Source organism: Dendrobates tinctorius, unplaced genomic scaffold (assembly GCF_039654945.1).
Source record: "Dendrobates tinctorius isolate UK_male_01 unplaced genomic scaffold, ASM3965494v1 ptg000120l, whole genome shotgun sequence".
Classification (NCBI taxonomy): domain Eukaryota; kingdom Metazoa; phylum Chordata; class Amphibia; order Anura; family Dendrobatidae; genus Dendrobates; species Dendrobates tinctorius.
Window position 1 is genome coordinate 23,920,729 of NW_027361788.1, and position 18,527 is coordinate 23,939,255.

General features: G+C 43.6%; 1 protein-coding gene across 1 annotated transcript in view; it reads left to right on the forward strand.

Annotated features, from left to right (window-relative positions):
* Nucleotides 1–1,128: 1,128 nt before the first annotated feature.
* SLC6A8 (solute carrier family 6 member 8) overlaps nucleotides 1,129–18,527 on the forward strand; it is a 75,219-nt gene continuing 57,820 nt past the window's right edge. The window contains exons 1-2 of the mRNA XM_073590921.1: nucleotides 1,129–2,152; nucleotides 16,457–16,588. Of these exons, the coding sequence (XP_073447022.1) occupies nucleotides 1,879–2,152; nucleotides 16,457–16,588 (406 nt within the window). The 5' untranslated portion in view covers nucleotides 1,129–1,878. The remainder of the gene's footprint in view (nucleotides 2,153–16,456; nucleotides 16,589–18,527) is intronic.

The window sequence follows — 18,527 nt, forward strand, 5'->3', positions numbered from 1 at the left end:
TAGTTTTAATTTTTTTTTTTTAGAAAGATGGATAACAGTTGGTGCTCATAATATTCTATGGAGAACTGTAGCTGTCATTTCAGTAGAATGTCTGCACCTGCCTCTAGCTCCTCCCATCTCCATAGAATTCTCTGATATATTACAAAGTTTCTTATTTCTATCGATGAAGTCTACTTCCTTCTCCTCCTGGACTGATATTAGACTCTCAATTCATGAGTACAATCTGCATTTAGTGAAGACAGATCTCCCCATTACTGAGATGACAGTTGGTGCTTAGAAAATTCTTTGGAGATGGGAGGAGCTAGCGGCAGGCGCAGAAATTCCGCTGAAGTGACAGATTCAGTTCTCAATAGAACTTTATGAGCACCAACTGTCATCTCCTATCTCAGTAATGAAAAGTCTGAATTCACTAAATACAGGTTTTACCTGTGAATTGAGAGTTTTAAGTATGCAACATCATTCCAGGAGGAGAAAGAATCTAATTTCTTAGGTGAACATGCAATAAAATGGGTGTGTCTAATGCAAGCTCCTCCACCTTCACCTCGTCATAGAACTGTACAAGCACCAACTGTCATCTCCTATCTCAGTAACTGAATACATAGGTAACAGAGTTAAAAATCAGTCCAGGAAGCAAAAGAAGCAGATTTTTTTTTCTAGGTAAACATGTAATGAAATGGGTGTGTCTTCCACAAGCTCCTCCCCTTCCCTCTTCATAGAACTTTAAAAGCACCAACTGTCATCTCCTATCTCAGTAACTGAATACATACAAGTTAAATTGCAAGTTGGTGTGAATAAATATATAAGGACAAGGAGGAGCTAGAGGCAGGCGAAGTCATTCCGTTGTCGTGACAATTTCTCCATAGAACTTTATGAGCACTAACTGTCATCTCCTCCTATTACTGCAATCAGCACCAAGTGAATGTGAAAGAAGCAGATTTCTCTGATAAGATGTATTACAAAGTTTCTTATTTTCATGTGTACTATTGATTTATGAAATAAAAATGAAAACGACGGTGATCCCAAGAACACGGTCGCTCGTGATGATCGGTGCCTCCATGCGCTCACGTCTCCTTCCTCTTTTTTTCGTATCCCACTCCTTGCATGAACTTCCCAAAATAGAAACCACGTGAGACGAGCTCGCCGCTCTCTGACAGCGCCGCACAACAGCAGGAGGAAAAAGGGATTTACTCTGAATGGATTCAGCAGAAGAGCTTCACGAAGGAGGGGAAAATCTAGAGTAAGGGTGCGGAGGCGTGGAAGAAAGCTCGGCAGCCTGGACATTGAGACAGAGGGTTGGCTTCATGGTTTCAGAAGAAGAAGGAGTAGGAGCAAGGCAAGAAAAGGGAGGGCGAGACATGAGAGGAGGGTAGAAGGGAGGAACTATCCAGCCTGGGCTTTTAAACCTCAGGGTACAGGAGAGTAGGATTCAGAAATCCCTCTAGAAGCGCGGCGATCTAGCTGATAACGGGCTGATTTACCCTTCGATTTTGGACGACTTGTCGGAGGCTTCGATTCTCCCTAATCCCCCCCAATTTCCTCCTTTCTTGATATCCAACGCTGTAACCCATGAGATTCTTCCGGCTCACCTTTAAGTGCTTTGTGGACGGTTTCTGATTCCCTTTCCCCCAATCCTCTGATTTTTGGGATTTTTTTCACAGCTAAATTTTCAATTGCCAAATTTCGATTATTTTTTTTTTAAGTTTACGTACTGTATTATTTCTTTTTTTTTCCTTTTATAGTATTATTTATTATTTATTTCTGAGGGGTGGGGGGTTCGTCAGGTCCACGAGCAGTTGGGTAGGGAAGGGACGTGAGGATCAAAGAACTGGTTGGGGGTTTACGTTGGTCCTTTTTTGGAAGAAGTTTTAAGTTGGAAGGATGGAGAAGAGATTGTCTTTGGAGAATGGCAGCTACAAAGTGAACATGGAGGAGAAAAATGGACAACTCATACCGAGCGGGAATGGACATGCTGACTTGTGTCATAATGGATCCATCAAAGGAGCCATCATCTTCTCCCCAAATTCCAAGGAAGCCATTCCTGAGAGGGAGACATGGACTCGGCAGATGGATTTCATAATGTCTTGTGTGGGATTTGCTGTTGGACTTGGAAATGTCTGGAGATTCCCCTACCTGTGCTACAAGAACGGAGGAGGTGGGTGAGCGAAGCCTTAGCACTAGAGTAACACATACCCTTCCTGTCCCTACTTTCCATATTCTCGTTGTTACTCTGCCCGGTTCTTACCAGAGTTATCCCTCTGGGTATGGTCCATCTCCCTACGTCACCAATTCAATACCTAGGTTGTCCCACTCCCATGTCCCTCTCTTTATTTCTACTTCATGTCATTATTCAGTGTACTTGTGATATTAGAGTGACCTGACCCTAATCTTAAAGGGGTTCTCCGGTGAAAATAAGCTATCACCTATTCAGAGGACAGGAAATAATATAAGGTGAAGAGCAGGTATGGACTGGGGCTGAAATTCAGCCCTGGCATTTGAAATCACACAGGCCCATGTTGTCCCCGTCCCCATGAACCAGTTGGGATACATTACTAATATTACTCTGGATGGAGGAAAGCAAGATTTTCTACAAGACCAATATTTCTAATGATGCCCGTGACCTGCTGGGGTAAGTGACGGAGTCAGCAGCTTTGTGCTCTGTCACAACTCTTAACATTATGGATGTCTTGAGAACAGCAATTCTGTTAACAACGTAGCAAACAAGGCAGCCCATGACCAGACAGGCCCTTCTGGCATTTGCCAGAATTGTCAGATGGCCAGTCTGGCCCTGGTGAAGAGATATGCACCAATGTGGAGAAAGAGGCACTTCTGTCCCATCGGTAAAAGTGCGGAATGGGCCACCTTTACCAATGGGCAGAACATGCAGTGCACATGTTCAACCGCCGCTAATATGGGGCTGCGTTTGGCCTTTACCAGCAGCCCCGTAGGGAATGAAAGAAGCCACGGGTGGGCATGGGCACTGACGCGCCATTCTAACAGGGATAAAGTGGCCCGTTCTGCCCATCGGTGCAGGTCCGGTGCATAGGTGATAACTTCAGCCCATGGATGGATGGATCCACTATATATGGGTGCAACTGTGCAAATCTCAGAATCCAGGTAAGAAAAAAACAATCCTTATTTGATAAATCCACAAGAAGTGAATGGAGGCAGGCCTCCGAAATAAAAGCAAAAGTGAGGACTTTATTGGTCCATTGCGACCCTTCAGTCCGTGCTGTCTATAAAAGAGTATAAACTATATGGACTGGAACATTGCAATGAGTCATTAAAGTCCTCACTTCTGCATTTATTTTGCTTTTACTGTTTGTACTGTATAACGGCCTCTTCCTACATGACAGAACGCACGTCAGCATTTCTTTATTTGCGTTTTTTGATATTTTGTTCTCATTCATTAGTTTCCTTTGTTATTTTTTCTGCAGACTCCAGACATTGTCCTTTATTATTTTATACATAGTGCAGAATCTATCATCAAAGCTGTATATACTTCATGTCACTTCTTGTCCTCCATTCTGTCCTTCCTTAAAAGGGGAGGACTGGCCACTATAAAAAGCAGAGCGAGGTGGGTGCGGGCACGGTTCTGTATCACAGCCCTGATATCTAGGGGGTTAACACCCGCAGCAGTCCAGCAGTATTCAGTTTCTTGGACTCTGTTTCAAGCTCCTTCATTTTCAGGACTTTGTGTCCAGCAGTATCCAAAAAAAGCAATATCAGCCCTCCAGCTGTACATAGTGCAGGAGATGCACCACCGAGCGCTGCACATAGTGCAGGAGACGCACCGCTGAGCGCTGCACATACTGCAGGAGACGCACCGCTGAGCGCTGCACATACTGCAGGAGACGCACCGCTGAGCGCTGCACATACTGCAGGAGACGCACCGCTGAGCGCTCCACATAGTGCAGGAGATGCACAGTTGGGCGTTACACATAGTGCAGGAGATGTACCACTGGGCGCTGCACATAGTGCGGTAGACGCACAGCTGAGCGCCGCACATAGTGCGGTAGACGCACAGCTGGGCGCCGCACATAGTGCAGGAGATGCACAGCTGAGCGCTGCACATAGTGCAGGAGATGCACCGTTGGGCACTGCACATAGTGCAGGAGATGCACAGCTGGGCGCTACACATAGTGCAGGAGATGTACCACTGGGCGCTGCACATAGTGCAGGAGATGCACCGCTGAGCGCTCTACATAGTGTAGGAGATGCACAGCTGAGCGCCGCACATAGTGCGGGAGATGCACAGTTGGGCGCCGCACATAGTGCGGGAGATGCACAGTTGGGCGCCGCACATAGTGCGGGAGATGCACAGTTGGGCGCCGCACATAGTGCGGGAGATGCACAGTTGGGCGCCGCACATAGTGCGGGAGAGGCACAGTTGGGCGCCGCACATAGTGCGGGAGAGGCACAGTTGGGCGCCGCACATAGTGCGGGAGATGCACAGTTGGGCGCTGCACATAGTGCAGGAGATGCACATCTGAGCGCTGCACATAGTGCAGGAGATGCACCGTTGGGCACTGCACATAGTGCAGGAGATGGACAGCTGGGCGCTACACATAGTGCAGGAGATGTACCACTGGGCGCTGCACATAGGGTGGGAGATGCACAGCTGGGCGCTCTACATAGTGTAGGAGATGCACAGCTGAGCGCCGCACATAGTGCGGGAGATGCACAGTTGGGCGCCGCACATAGTGCGGGAGATGCACAGTTGGGCGCCGCACATAGTGCGGGAGATGCACAGTTGGGCGCCGCACATAGTGCGGGAGATGCACAGTTGGGCGCCGCACATAGTGCGGGAGATGCACAGTTGGGCGCCGCACATAGTGCGGGAGATGCACAGTTGGGCGCCGCACATAGTGCGGGAGATGCACAGTTGGGCGTCGCACATAGTGCGGGAGATGCACAGTTGGGCGCCGCACATAGTGCGGGAGATGCACAGTTGGGCGCCGCACATAGTGCGGGAGATGCACAGTTGGGCGCCGCACATAGTGCGGGAGAGGCACAGTTGGGCGCCGCACATAGTGCGGTAGACGCACAGCTGGGCGCCGCACATAGTGCGGGAGATGCACAGTTGGGCGCCGCACATAGTGCGGTAGACGCACAGCTGAGCGCCGCACATAGTGCGGTAGACGCACAGCTGGGCGCCGCACATAGTGCAGGAGATGCACAGCTGAGCGCTGCACATAGTGCAGGAGATGCACCGTTGGGCACTGCACATAGTGCAGGAGATGCACAGCTGGGCGCTACACATAGTGCAGGAGATGTACCACTGGGCGCTGCACATAGGGTGGGAGATGCACAGCTGGGCGCTACACATAGTGCAGGAGATGCACAGCTGGGTGCTGCACATAGTGCAGGAAATATATGGGTCCTACCTATGAGACCCTCAGCTGTCAGAAAAATGGGGGTCCTGTGAACCCCATTTACAGAATCGCCATCAAATTCAGAGCTTATACAAAATACAGACAGGCCCGAGCAAGGGCCAAACTACCCATCAACAGCTACATTCATACATGCGAAAGAGGATAGCTTCCCAGCTGAGCTACTAGATCCTTCATTTTGTCAAAGCATTCCCAGATGATAAATGTCCTCAAGGGTTATCCCCAACAAGAATGTCCTCATATCGCCCTTTTGAAATGAGTGAGCTGTCAATAGAGCACTCTCTATGAATCCAAAAGCCCCCAAAGACAGCCAGACATTAACCAGACAACCCCAAAAAGACATGTCAACCTTCCAGTCAAGCCATAGTATGGCATGAGTACACAGCAATTTACCAAATTAGAAAAACATGTCTGCAAAAGAAAAACACAGCGTCACACATGACCACAGGATGTGTGTGGTATTGCAGTTTTGCAACATTCACTATAACAGATCTAAGCTGCAATATCAGACACTAACTGTGGACAGGGGTGGCGCTGTTTCTGGAATAAAGCAGTCTAATCCTGTACCTAAAAGCACCGTAGTGAAAGTGTAACTATTAATGAATACAGGTAGAAGAAATGAGACATAACGGGCGACATTCCCAAGCAGGGGCCGAAATCTACTAATGCAGCTAAGAACTAGTTTACAATGCATACAAGTGGACAAAAGGGACATCTGCTGCGCACAGCTGCTCCGACCAAGACCCGGCCGTGGATCTCCATGCGTTATGCAGCAAACATGATGTTGAGAAAAGTAATTTTGAATGAGTTCTGTTCTCCTTTAAAGACACAATCAGGGCTCTGTTCACATCTCATTCTGCGCTTCCATTGGTGATGCAAGTTGGGAGTATCCCTCCGACAGAAGCCACGGTGTACGTGGACCACTGACTGCCCGGTATATGTTCTTTACTGCATCCCTCAGTGTAGGAAAGAACAAAGTGTTACTATACAGTAAAATAAGAAATGCATAGTTTACTGACCCACTGGATACTTCAAGAAGTTTTCCATTTCGGAAACCCGTTCCCAGAGCATTACTCACTCTCCCCAGGTCCAGCTGATTCTCTGCCACTGCTTCGGATGACTGTCACCGTCTGCAGCTCGGACGTCATGTCGACAGTGCTGCAGCCAATCATTGAGCTCAGCGGATTGTGACGTCTGCTCAGGAAGAGCCGCTTAGGCTGTGTGCACACACTGCGGTTTCACCTGCGGGTAAAGTGACCTGCGGTTTTCCTGCGTTTTGGTCTGCGGTTTTGCCCTGCGGTCTCACACCTCTACTATGTTAAAGATGTGAAACCGCAGCGGAATCCGCAGAAACAATTGACATGCTGCAGTTTGTAAACCGCAGCAAAACCGCGCGGAAAAAACCACAGCGTGAGCACAGCGTTTTTTAAATCCCATAGGGTTACATGGTACTGTACCATGTCTGCGGAACTGCTGCGGTTCCGCAGGGCCAAAAACGCTGCAGAACCGCAGCAAAAAACCGCAGCGTGTGCACATAGCCTTAGTTCACTGACTGGCTGCAGCGCTATCACTGTGACGTCAATGCTGCAGACACTGGGAGTAGTGGTGGAGACTCAGCCCTGGACCTGAGGAGGGTGATTGAAAATACATTTTGACTATTCCTCCCGACAGACCCCCAAAGCACATACATGTGCAGTTAGGCTACAAACCCCAATACATGTTAGATGGAAATCATGCTAACCCATTGATTTCAATGTGACTGGCCAGCCATGGGATATGTATGGTGGTCTCCCCACTCTGCCCTTAAAGAGTAAGTTTGGGGGAGAAGAGAATCGGGCCATTTCTATAGCCAATCCTTTTGCTTTCAGTGGAGATAAGCGGGTTTCTCCTCTTTTCAATGAGTGAAGCCAAGTTTTCATGAGTATGGGGAAGTCAAGAGAGGAAGCTGCTTGGACACATGAATTTCTGGCAGATAATAATCTCATGTCAATGGCTTAACCCCTTCACCCCCAAGGGTGGTTTGCACGTTCATGACGGGGCCAATTTTTACAATTCTGACCACTGTCCCTTTATGAGGTAATAACTCTGGAACACTTCCACGGATCCCGGTGATTCTGACATGGTTTTCTCGTGACATTTTGTACTTCATGTTAGTAGTAATATTTCATTCATATAACTTGCATTTATTTGTGAAAAAAAATGGAAATTTGGCGAAAATTTTGAAAATTTCGCAATTTTCCAACTTTGAATTTTTATGCCCTAAAATCACAGAGATACGGCACACAAAAAACTTGATAAGTAACATTTCCCACATGTTTACTTTACATCAGCACAATTTTGGAACCAAAATTTTTTCTTGTTAGGAAGCTATAAGGGATAAAAATTGACCAGCGATTTCTCATTTTTACAACACCATTTTATTTTTACGGACCACATCACATTTGAAGTCACTTTGAGGGGTCTATATGATGGAAAATACCCAAAAGTGACACCATTCTAAAAACTGTACTCCTCAAGGTGATCAAAACCACATTCAAGAAGTTTATTAACCCTTCAGGTGCTTTACAGGAATTTTTTGAATGTTTAAAAAAAATGAACATTTAACTTTTTTTCACAAAAAAAATTACTTCAGGTTCAATTTTTTTATTTTACAAAGGGTAGCAGGAGAAATTGGACTGAAAAAGTTATTGTGCAATTTGTCCTGAGTACGACGATACCTGACATGTGGGGGGGACCACTGTTTAGGCACATGGCAGAGCTCGGAAGGGAAGGAGCGCCGTTTGACTTTTTCACTGCAAAATTGGCTGGAATTCAGATCGGACGCCATGTCGCGTTTGGAGAGCCCCTGATGTGCCTAAACAGTGGAAACCCCCCACAAGTGACCCCATTTTGGAAACTAGGCCCCCCAAAGAACTTATCTAGATGTGTGGTGAGAACTTTGAACCCCCAAGGGCTTCACAGAAGTTTATAACGTACAGCCGTACAATTAAAAAAATAATATTTTTTTTCCACAAAAATGATCTTTTCACCCCCAATTTTTATTTTCCCAAGAGTAACAGGACCCTAAAAGTTATTGTGCAATTTGTCCTGAGTACGCTGATACCCCATATATGGGGGTAAACCACTATTTGGGCACATGGCAGAGCTCGGAAGGGAAGCAGCGCCATTTAACTTTTTTGGCTGGAATTGAGATTGGACGCCATGTCGCATTTGGAAAGCCCCTGATGTGCCAATACAGTGGAAACCCCCCAATTCTAACTCTAACCCTAGCCCTAGCACTAGCCCTAACCCTAGCTTTGACCCTAACCCTAGCCCTAATGGGAAAATGGAAATAAATAAAAAAAAATGCTATTTTATTATTTTTCCCTAACTAAGGGGGTGATAACGGGGGGTTTGATTTACTGTATATGGCGGGTTTTTATTTTTGGCAGCTGTCATACGCTAAAATACGCTTTCTATTGTAAAAATAGTTTATGCATCACCACATTTTGAGAGCTATAATTTTTCCATATTTTGACCTACCCAGTCATGTTAGGTCTTATTTTTTGTGGGACGAGTTGACGTTTTTATTGGTACCATTTTCGGGCACGTGACATTTTTTGATTGCTTTTTATTCTGATTTTTGTGACGCAGAATGAACAAAAACCAGCGTTTCATGTATTTCTTTTGGGGTGGTGCGTTTACACCATTCCGCGTACGGTAAAATTGATAAAGTGATTTTATTCTTCGGGTCAGTACGGTTACTGCGATACCTCATTTAGGTCGTTTTTTATGTTTTGTCGGTTTTATGCAATGAAAACAATTTTCTATAAAAAATAATTATTTTTGCATCGCTTTATTCTGCGAGCTATAACTTTTTTATTTTTTTGCTGATGATGCTGTGTGGCAGCTTGTTTTTTGCGGGACAAGATGATGTTTTCAGCGGTACCATGGATATTTATATGCGTCTTTTTGATCGCGCGTTATTGCACTTTTTGTTTGGTGGTAAGACAATAAATCATTATTTTTTGCTTCGTTTTTTATTTTTATTTTTTAAGGGGGTTCACTAAAGGGGTTAACTAATGGGACAGTTTTATAGGGTGGGTCATTACAGACGCGGCGATACCAAATATGTGTACTTTTATTGTTTTTTTGTTTTTTTATTTTCAAAAAATGAATTTATTAGGGATTTTTTTTTTTTTAATTTATTTAGCGATTTTTTTTAAATTATTTTTACACTTTTTTTTTATTTTTTAACTTTATTATAATGTCCCATGGGGAACATCACTATCCTGTGACAGAGACTGCTGTGACAGATCAGCGATCTGTCACAGGCACTGCTGCAGGCTTCCTCATGCCTGCGCTCTGCGGGCAGTGAGGAAGCCAGCTCCCTGCAGGCCCCCGAAGGTCCCCGTCGCCATATTGGATCCGGGGACCTGCAGGGAAGGCAACCCCCGCAGCGTCGCTGCACATTGCGCCGCTGTGGGGGTCGCAGGGAAGCACGGAGGGAGCCCCCTCCCTGCCGATGCTTCCTTTAACCCCCGGTACACCGCGATCATGTTTGATCACGGTGTGCCAGGGGTTAACGTGTCGGGGCGGTCTGTGACCGCCCCTGACACATTGTGCCGGGTGTCAGCTGTGATAATCAGCTGACACCCGGCCGCGATCAGCTGCGCTCCCCCCGTAAGTGCAGCTGATCGCATTAGACGTACTATTCCGTCATTGGGACTTAGGTCCCAGGTCACATGGACGGAATAGTACGTCTAATGTAGGAAAGGGGTTAAAGGGAACCTGTCAGCAGGAACAACCCTCCTAAGCCATCTATATGGACATGTAGGTCATAGGAAGCTGAATAAAATGATACCTTGATATCTGCAATCTGATGTCTTATACTCAAGAAATTCACATTATTCTTAATACGTAAGTGAGCTGTTATGATCTATGGGCCGGACATAGATCTCCCTGAGAATCTGCCTCCAGAGATTATTGTAAATGAAAGGGGTTGTTACCAGTGTGAGATCAGGATTGCAGACTGTACGTCATTACATGTCTCACACTGGTAATGCCCCCACTTATTTATAATAATATCTGCAATCAGAGTCTCATTGAGATATATGTCCAGCCCACAGATCATAACAGCTCATTTACATATTAAGAAAAACATGGATTTCTCTGGAATAAGACATCGGATTGCAGATATCAAGGTATCATTTGATTGAGCTTTCTATTAGCTACATGCCCATAAGGTCAGCTTAGGAGCGTTGATCCTACTGACAAAGTTCCTTTAAGTGTGCCAATGTTCTCAATAGGGAGAGCGGAATATCTCTGGAGGCAGAATATTTATTGTGAAAACAAAGAATCAGATATATTCAAAAGCAACATACCCAATCTTTGTTTTCACCTGCTTTACCACTATGACTTTCTGTCTGTACTCACAGCAGCCTTAAACTTCCACTTAAAATCTTAGTTATTTGCCAGGATCAAAATAACACTGCTAGCCGCCTGGTACCAATATGTCCCCCTAGCCCCACTGGGTTCTATAGCAATGCTACTCTTTGCTACCATAGTAGGTGCACCTCTATTTATTTTCATGCTTCCTAACCATTATGATGCATTGGCATTATGAATAGACTTACAGTTGTGCTCAAAAGTTTACATACCCCAGCAAAATTTTTGCTTTCTTGGCCTTTTTCCAAAGAATATGAATGAGAACACCAAAACTTTTTCTCCACTCATGGTTAGTGGTTGGGTGAAGCCATTTATTGTCAAACTACTGTGTTTTCTCTTTTTAAATCCTAATGACAACCCAAAACATACAAATGACCCTGATCAAAAGTTCACATACTCTGGTGATTTTGGCTTGATAACATGCACAGGAGTGGACACAAATGGGTTTTACTGGCTACTAAAGGTAACATCCTCACCTGTGACCTGTTTGCTTGTAATCAGTGTGTGTGCATAAAAGCTGAGTGAGTTTCTGGGATTCAGACAGACTCTTGCATGTTTCATCTAGCCACTGACGTTTGTGGATTGTGAGTCAAGGGGAAAGCTAATGAATTGTCAACGGATCTACGGGAAAACGTAGTTGAACTGTATAAAACAGGAAAGGGATACAATGAGATATCCAAGGAATTGATAATGCCAGTCAGCAGCGTTCAAACAAAACCACGATCAGGAAGACCAACAAAAATTTTGTCCACAACTGCCAGGAAAATTGTCCAGGATGCAAAGAAAAACCCACAAATAACATCAGCTGAAATACTGGACTCTCTGAAAACTAGCTGTGTGACTGTTTCAAGTTGCACAATAAGGAAGCACTTGAAGAAAAATGGGCTGCATGGTTGAGTCGCCAGAAGAAAGCCATTACTGCGCAAATGCCACAAAGTATCTCGCCTACAATACGCAAAACAGCACAGAGACAAGCCTGAAAACTTCTGGAACAAGGTAATTTGTAGTGATGAGACCAAAATTGAACTTTTTGGCCACAACTATAAATGTTATATTTAGAGAGAGGTCAACAAGGAATATGATGAAAGGAACACCATTCCTACTGTAAAGCACGGAGGTGGATTGCTGATGTTTTAGAGATGTGTGAGCTACAAAGGCACAGGAAACTTGGTCAAAGTTGAAGGAATAATGAATGCAGCATGTTATCAGCAAATACTGGAGGCAAATTTGCAATCATCAACCCAGAAGCTGCGCATGGGACGTACTTGGATGTTCCAACATGACAACGATCCAAAACACAAGGTCAAGTTGACCTGTCATTGGCTACAACAGAACAAAGTGAAGGTTCTGGAGTGGCCATCTCAGTCTCCTGACCTCAATATCATTGAGCCACTCTGGGTAGATCTCAAGCGTGCAGTTCATGCTAGACACTCCAGGAATTTACAGGTACAGGAGGCTTTTGCCGAGTTGAGTGGGCAGTTTTACCATCTGAGAAAATAAAGAACCTCATCCACAACTACCATAAAAGACTTCAAGCTGTCATTGATGTAAGAGGGGGAAATACACGGTATTAAGAAATGAGGTCTGTGAACTTTTGATCATGGTCATCTGGATGTTTTGGGTTGTCTTAATGATATAAAATGAGAAAACACAGTAGTTTGACAATAAATGGCTTCACCCAACCACTAACCATGAGTGGAGAAAAAGTTTTGGTGTTATCATTCATATTCTCTGAAAAAAGGCCAAGAAAGCAAAAATTCTGCCGGGGTATGTAAACTTTTGAGCACAACTATATATATATATATATATATATATTACTACACACACCTAGTATCCATGAAACAATGTCAGATGCTCACGTATTCTTGGCTGGCCAGTTAACCATTAACCAACCAGGTCTTATAACTTGGACAGGACTTCAGATAAGAAGAAATTACAGATCCACATTATGAGTCACCTCTACTGATGTGTGTGGGAAATTTCACAAACCTGATAGGAATGGGAGAAAACAAATATCACAAGTGTTGATTATCGAGAGCGCTGAATGCGCCATTGATGATCTCGACAGTCGGCCTCTCTCTACATAATAAGCCATTATAGGGCTACTATGAACTCCATGTACGATTCATGTCTCCTATAGTTCATTTGAAGATAGATTTTCATTTTCCACCCCGTTAGAGAGTAAAGCGGTGGATCATGCCTCCATGCTTTACACTGAAGCTCAACTTTTTCATCTTGGAAATATTTTCGAAAGAGCAAGAGCCTCCACAGTGAGGATCCTTAATATATCCCTGAGAATCTTATAAGGTACTGAAACTAAAGGGTCATTAAATGATGAATCCTGCAGATGGGTCACCCCTGACCTATCCCCGGTGCTATCTTTCCTCCCCACTGTAACTTCCTGTTTGTTCAATGTTCCCAAAATCCCAATAGGATGAGGCCTCGTACAGTTTTTCCATCACTGGTAAAAATTTCAGAAAATACAGGGTTGTATATCATTACGTCAGCATGTTTACTATGTCATTGTTGGATGTCTACAGTGACTTCAAGGCTGTCCCAGGCACCTTTGAGACACCTTTCTGAGTCTTTTATTCTGGGGCAATCCGTTTATCTTCAGAAGGTCTTTTTTGGTGTGAGACTGAAACGTCATATGTTTGCTGTAGATTGCAATGAAATCACGTATATGTTCTTTACATATCATATTGAATACACCGTTTGTCTGTGAATGGATGAGGACGTGCATCCGTGTACACGAGTACATTGTCATGAGTACATTTCTCTTCATTGACCCATTATGTCACCATGACTTTTTCAATGGAAACAAAAAGAATTTTCCATTCTCAAGCTCACGCATACGGCCTAGAAGTTCATTGATGTCGGCATTACATTTCCCCGTGTAAACATGGCATGTGTTTCCAACAATATGCAAACTGTAAGGGATGAAATTATCTTATTAGCAATCACCCATCAACATACTGTTTGCGTTGGCCAATATAAAAGGTCCTTAAAGGGGACTTGTCAGTTACCATATATATGGGTTTGTTTTTTTTTGCCTGGTGTAAATGCCGCTGTTCTCCTGAATCTGGTGCCATTTTTCCTTTGCTCCTGTGCCTCACCAATTCTGAGCTATAGCCCCTTCTTCCACTGTATGTAAATCTAGTATATCTGGGTGGGGTCCTCAAGAACACACCCACAGGGAGCAGTTGTAGACCACCTCCATTTGGGTAACAAGACTAGATTTATATACAGGGAAGATATGGCAATATCTCAGGAGTAGGAACAAAAGAAAAACAGCGCCGGATTCAAGAGAACAGTAATTGGCAAGTGACTGGTTCTTTTTTTCACGAATGACAATCAACTTTGCTATATTGCCAATCAGCACTAGGAATGGGCCTGTGTAAACCTTACTTTATATGGGAGGTAGGAGGTCCCATCTTTTACATTTATGGCATCTACGGTATATCCAATGGTGGCAATTTTCATATCGTCCAAATAAATAAATAAAGTTGTGAATGTGCAGCCACCTCTCTATTTTTGTCAGCGTTCCACTGGGTCCTGATCCTCACTTTAAGACATGTATGGCATATCCTGTAGATATTCCATAAATTTATCCACCAATCACAATAGGTGATGTTATAGCTCCTCCTCCCTTTACCATGACCTTTACACATGCTCATTAGATGCTTCAATACATAAAATGGGGTCAGGGTCTGATGATTGCTTCTAATATGTGTGTAAATTTTCTGAAAAAAACTGTCTTCTGTCTACGTATTTCATACCCTATTCAGTGCCATAGTTCTTTTGAGATTGTTAATGACCTTAGTGAATTCCTTCTTGACTTAAAACTTCCCGGTGAAACGGAGCAGCAGCCAAATATAATTGTTCATGTAGGTTATTTTATGGCTTTGAACCATACAAATCTTCCCTCTGGCTCTCCCTCCAGCCATATAAATCTTTCTAAAGTCAGAACTCCTATGGGTCATTGACATTGCTACATGCGTTTCAATGGGAACCCAATTAATAAATGAACCCGACTTTTAATGTGATCCAACTTCATTGGTTCGAATGTAGAGTAATGGTCCCTTCTATATCATAGTGTACATGGGGCAATGGACTAAAAGCCATTTTCTACCATTTTTGATATGAATAGTGTGAGGTCACTTATCCTCTCACATCGATGAAGAAGTCATCGTAGAAGGTGTAATGTATCCCTTAGGTGTTATTCCTAAGGCCCCTCTAGGATCAAATTGTGTGGAATATAAAAGGAGATATTAATCAGTTAATAAATACATAATGAACATATATACATAACCTGCACTCCATGGGTAGTGTCATATAACATAGCCAATGGGCCATTCTTATTCCAGGCTGCACACTCAATACAATTGATATTCTGCCCGATTGACCTCCATTGCATACGTTCAGCAACTGAATATTGCACTCTGACCTTCTACGATGAAAGCTTGCCACATGTCCTCACCAGCGTCATCTTATCCTGACGTCCTAATCCCCTGAATCCTCTTATAAATCAAACTGTCTCCAGTGCTGACTGGGTATATTCACAAATTAATATGTCTTCCTGACCATAGCTATGACTAAGACCAGTATTAAGTAAGTGTTTCAATGTCTCCTGGCTTATAAAGAAGAACGACAGCAGATTATGGCAAGAAGAATCTACAGAGCTCAGTGTTTCTTACAGAGGGTACTGGGAACGGCATTGGAAATGGGACTTGGTGGGCTTTAAATCTTTGCTAATGACACCAGGTAAAGTGAGGTTTATAAGTGGTAAATGTAGTTGTCATAGATAATTGCCTAGATGAGTCAATGAGACATAGAAAACTGGGCCACAAAGTAAAAATAAAAAACAACTCCTCATTATGGTCCTGGTTTTGGTCGTCTTGACAATTGGCTCAGTAGTGAAGGAGGGGGCGACCAACCATGGTAGGGCCTCCTATAAGTTTGACCACCATGACCATTGGCTCAGTATTGGAGGTTGTGGGGCAAAGCCAACCATGGTAGGGCCTCCTATGGGTTTGATAATGATAGTTGGATCAGTATTCAGTAGGAAAGGAGTTTGGGCCAACCATGGTCGAGCCTTGTAAGGGTTTAGTCATCATGACAATTGGCTCAGTAGAAAAGGAGGTGGGACCAACCATGATAGGAGTTCCTATGGGTTTGATCATCATGACAATTGGCTCAGTAGAAAAGAAGGTGGGACCAACCTTGGTAGGGCTTTCTTTGGGTTTTGTCATCATTACAATTGGCTTAGTAGAAAATGAAGTGTAACCAACAATCTTAGGTCCTCCTATGGGTTTGGCCATCATGACAATTGGCTCAGTAGAAAAATAGCTGGAACCAACCATGGTAGGGTCTCCTATGGGTTTGGTTACCATAAAAATTGGCTTAGTAGAAAAGGTGGTGGGACCAACCACAGTAGGGCATTCCTATGGGTTAGGTCATCATAACAATCGTCTCAGTAGAATAAGAGGAAGGACCAACCAAGGTAGACCCCATGGCCACTACATGGTCTCCACTACATGTGTAAATTCTTGACATAATTTATTTATACCCTAGTGATCTACATTAAACTGATCTATCTGAAACCTTGCATGACTAAACATTTTTTTATCTGTTTCCAGGTGTTTTTCTCATTCCTTATGTCCTGATCGCCATCTTTGGTGGAATTCCGATTTTCTTCCTGGAAATCGCCTTGGGACAGTTTATGAAGGCTGGAAGTATTGCTGTGTGGAACATAGCTCCTCTTTTCAAAGGTTAGTCCATCAAGTCAACATTTTTGGCTATGACTATGAAGGTAAAAACTGGATACAAATTCACTTAAACATATTTGAAGTCTAAGGCCCCCATACACATTGGATTAAAGTTGCCCAAACCCGCAGATTTCGGTGGGACCGATCTACTTTATCTCTTGAAAGGTGATGTTGGTAAGATAAGGATTGGGCAATTGGACTTTGATTGGCTAAAATGATCTTCATACCTGTTTTGGGTGAAGGGTATAGAACGCCATCTTTGAATCATTAACACACAATAAAAAGACCACCTCTTTATTAGATAAAAGATTTTAGAAATTAATTGGGGTCTATTCCATGCTTTTTACGATGACCCTCTCAATATATTAGTGAATATACCATAGAGGCACTATTATGGTCCCATGGAAAGAGAAACGCAGACGAGGTTGGCAGTATACCTTATTTTGTTAAGTTTGGCCAGAACTTGTTTGAGGATCTACTCTACGGGTCCTACAACCAAGAGTGTGGGGCGATAACCGAATGATCATGGAAAGCAACTGGGAGCAAACAACCAAGTGTTCCTGTCTCAGGAGGTTAGGGCGTTTTAGCCTCAACCACCACTAGAAGCAAGCCACGTTTTGTATGCCCCTTCATAATATTATTCTATTTAGGAACCTGTGAGTCCGACAATTACATCAGATGTTTTTCCACCAGTGATTGACTTGAATAACATTTCATTACTTAAATTCATGAGTGTCCCTTTCATACAGTTGGTTTACCCCTACACGTTTAATTCCCAGTATTTCTCTGCCCTGTGTGAAGAGTCTCGTGACCCTACACTAATGTACGTGAGCTCAGCAGAGCATTTCCAATTCGAGCAGAAATTGCATTTCCACCTCTTGTCGGACAAGGTTGTGCTGCTCTAGCCCCGGGCGCTCCGCTGTTAATTGAATTCATGTAATGGCCTTTTCTCATTACCTGTACTACACTCCATAACCTGGGCAGAACGAACCTGGTGTTATGGCTGGGGATCTAACCGCTGAGAACACTGATCGTAAGAACGGGAGCTCCAAAGTCTCCTGTGTGAATGAAGTGTTAGTGAGCATGTAGGACCAATGCTCCATTATCTGACCATTACTATGTACAGGAAATGTGTCATCAGAAAATTACCTATTGTTTAATTCAGATTTTGAGCTCACCTCCTCCTCCTGTACAATGACTGGTAACACCTCTATATACAGTAGGTAACACAGGATCCACCATTCACAATAGGAGATATCACAGCTCACCTCATCCTTCTGTACAATGACTGATATCACCTCTACATACAGTAGATAACACATGATTCACTGTTTACAATAGGTGATGTCACAGCTCACCTCCTCCCCCTGTACAATGACTGATAACACCTTTATATACCGTAGATAACACAGGATCCAGCATTCACAATAGAAGATATCACAGCTTACCTCCTCCTGTACAATAACTGATAACATCTCTATATACAGTAGTTGATGTCATAGTTCACCTCTTCCTCCTCCCTTCATCGTGATCTGCTCTCAGATTAGGGCATGCTCAGATAACGCTTCTACAAAAATAGCATCAATCTATTGCTTTGTATAACAATGTGAGGGCTCATGCACACATTGAGTATTTGGTGAGTTTTTTACCCCAGTATTTGTAAGCCAAAACCTGGAGTGGGTGATAAATGCAGAAGGGGTGCAAATGTTTCTATTATGCTTTTCCTCTGACCGTTCCACTCCTGGTTTTGGCTTACAAATACTGGGGTAAAAAACTCACCAAATACTCAATGTGTGCATGAGCCCTGAAGAACAGGATGACGGCTTAAAAATTGCAAGATTTTTTTTTCATGTAGATAAAAACAGTATATAAAAAATGAATTATTTGAAAAAAAATACCATTATAAAAAATACATTAAAGGGAACCGGTCAATTTGGATAAC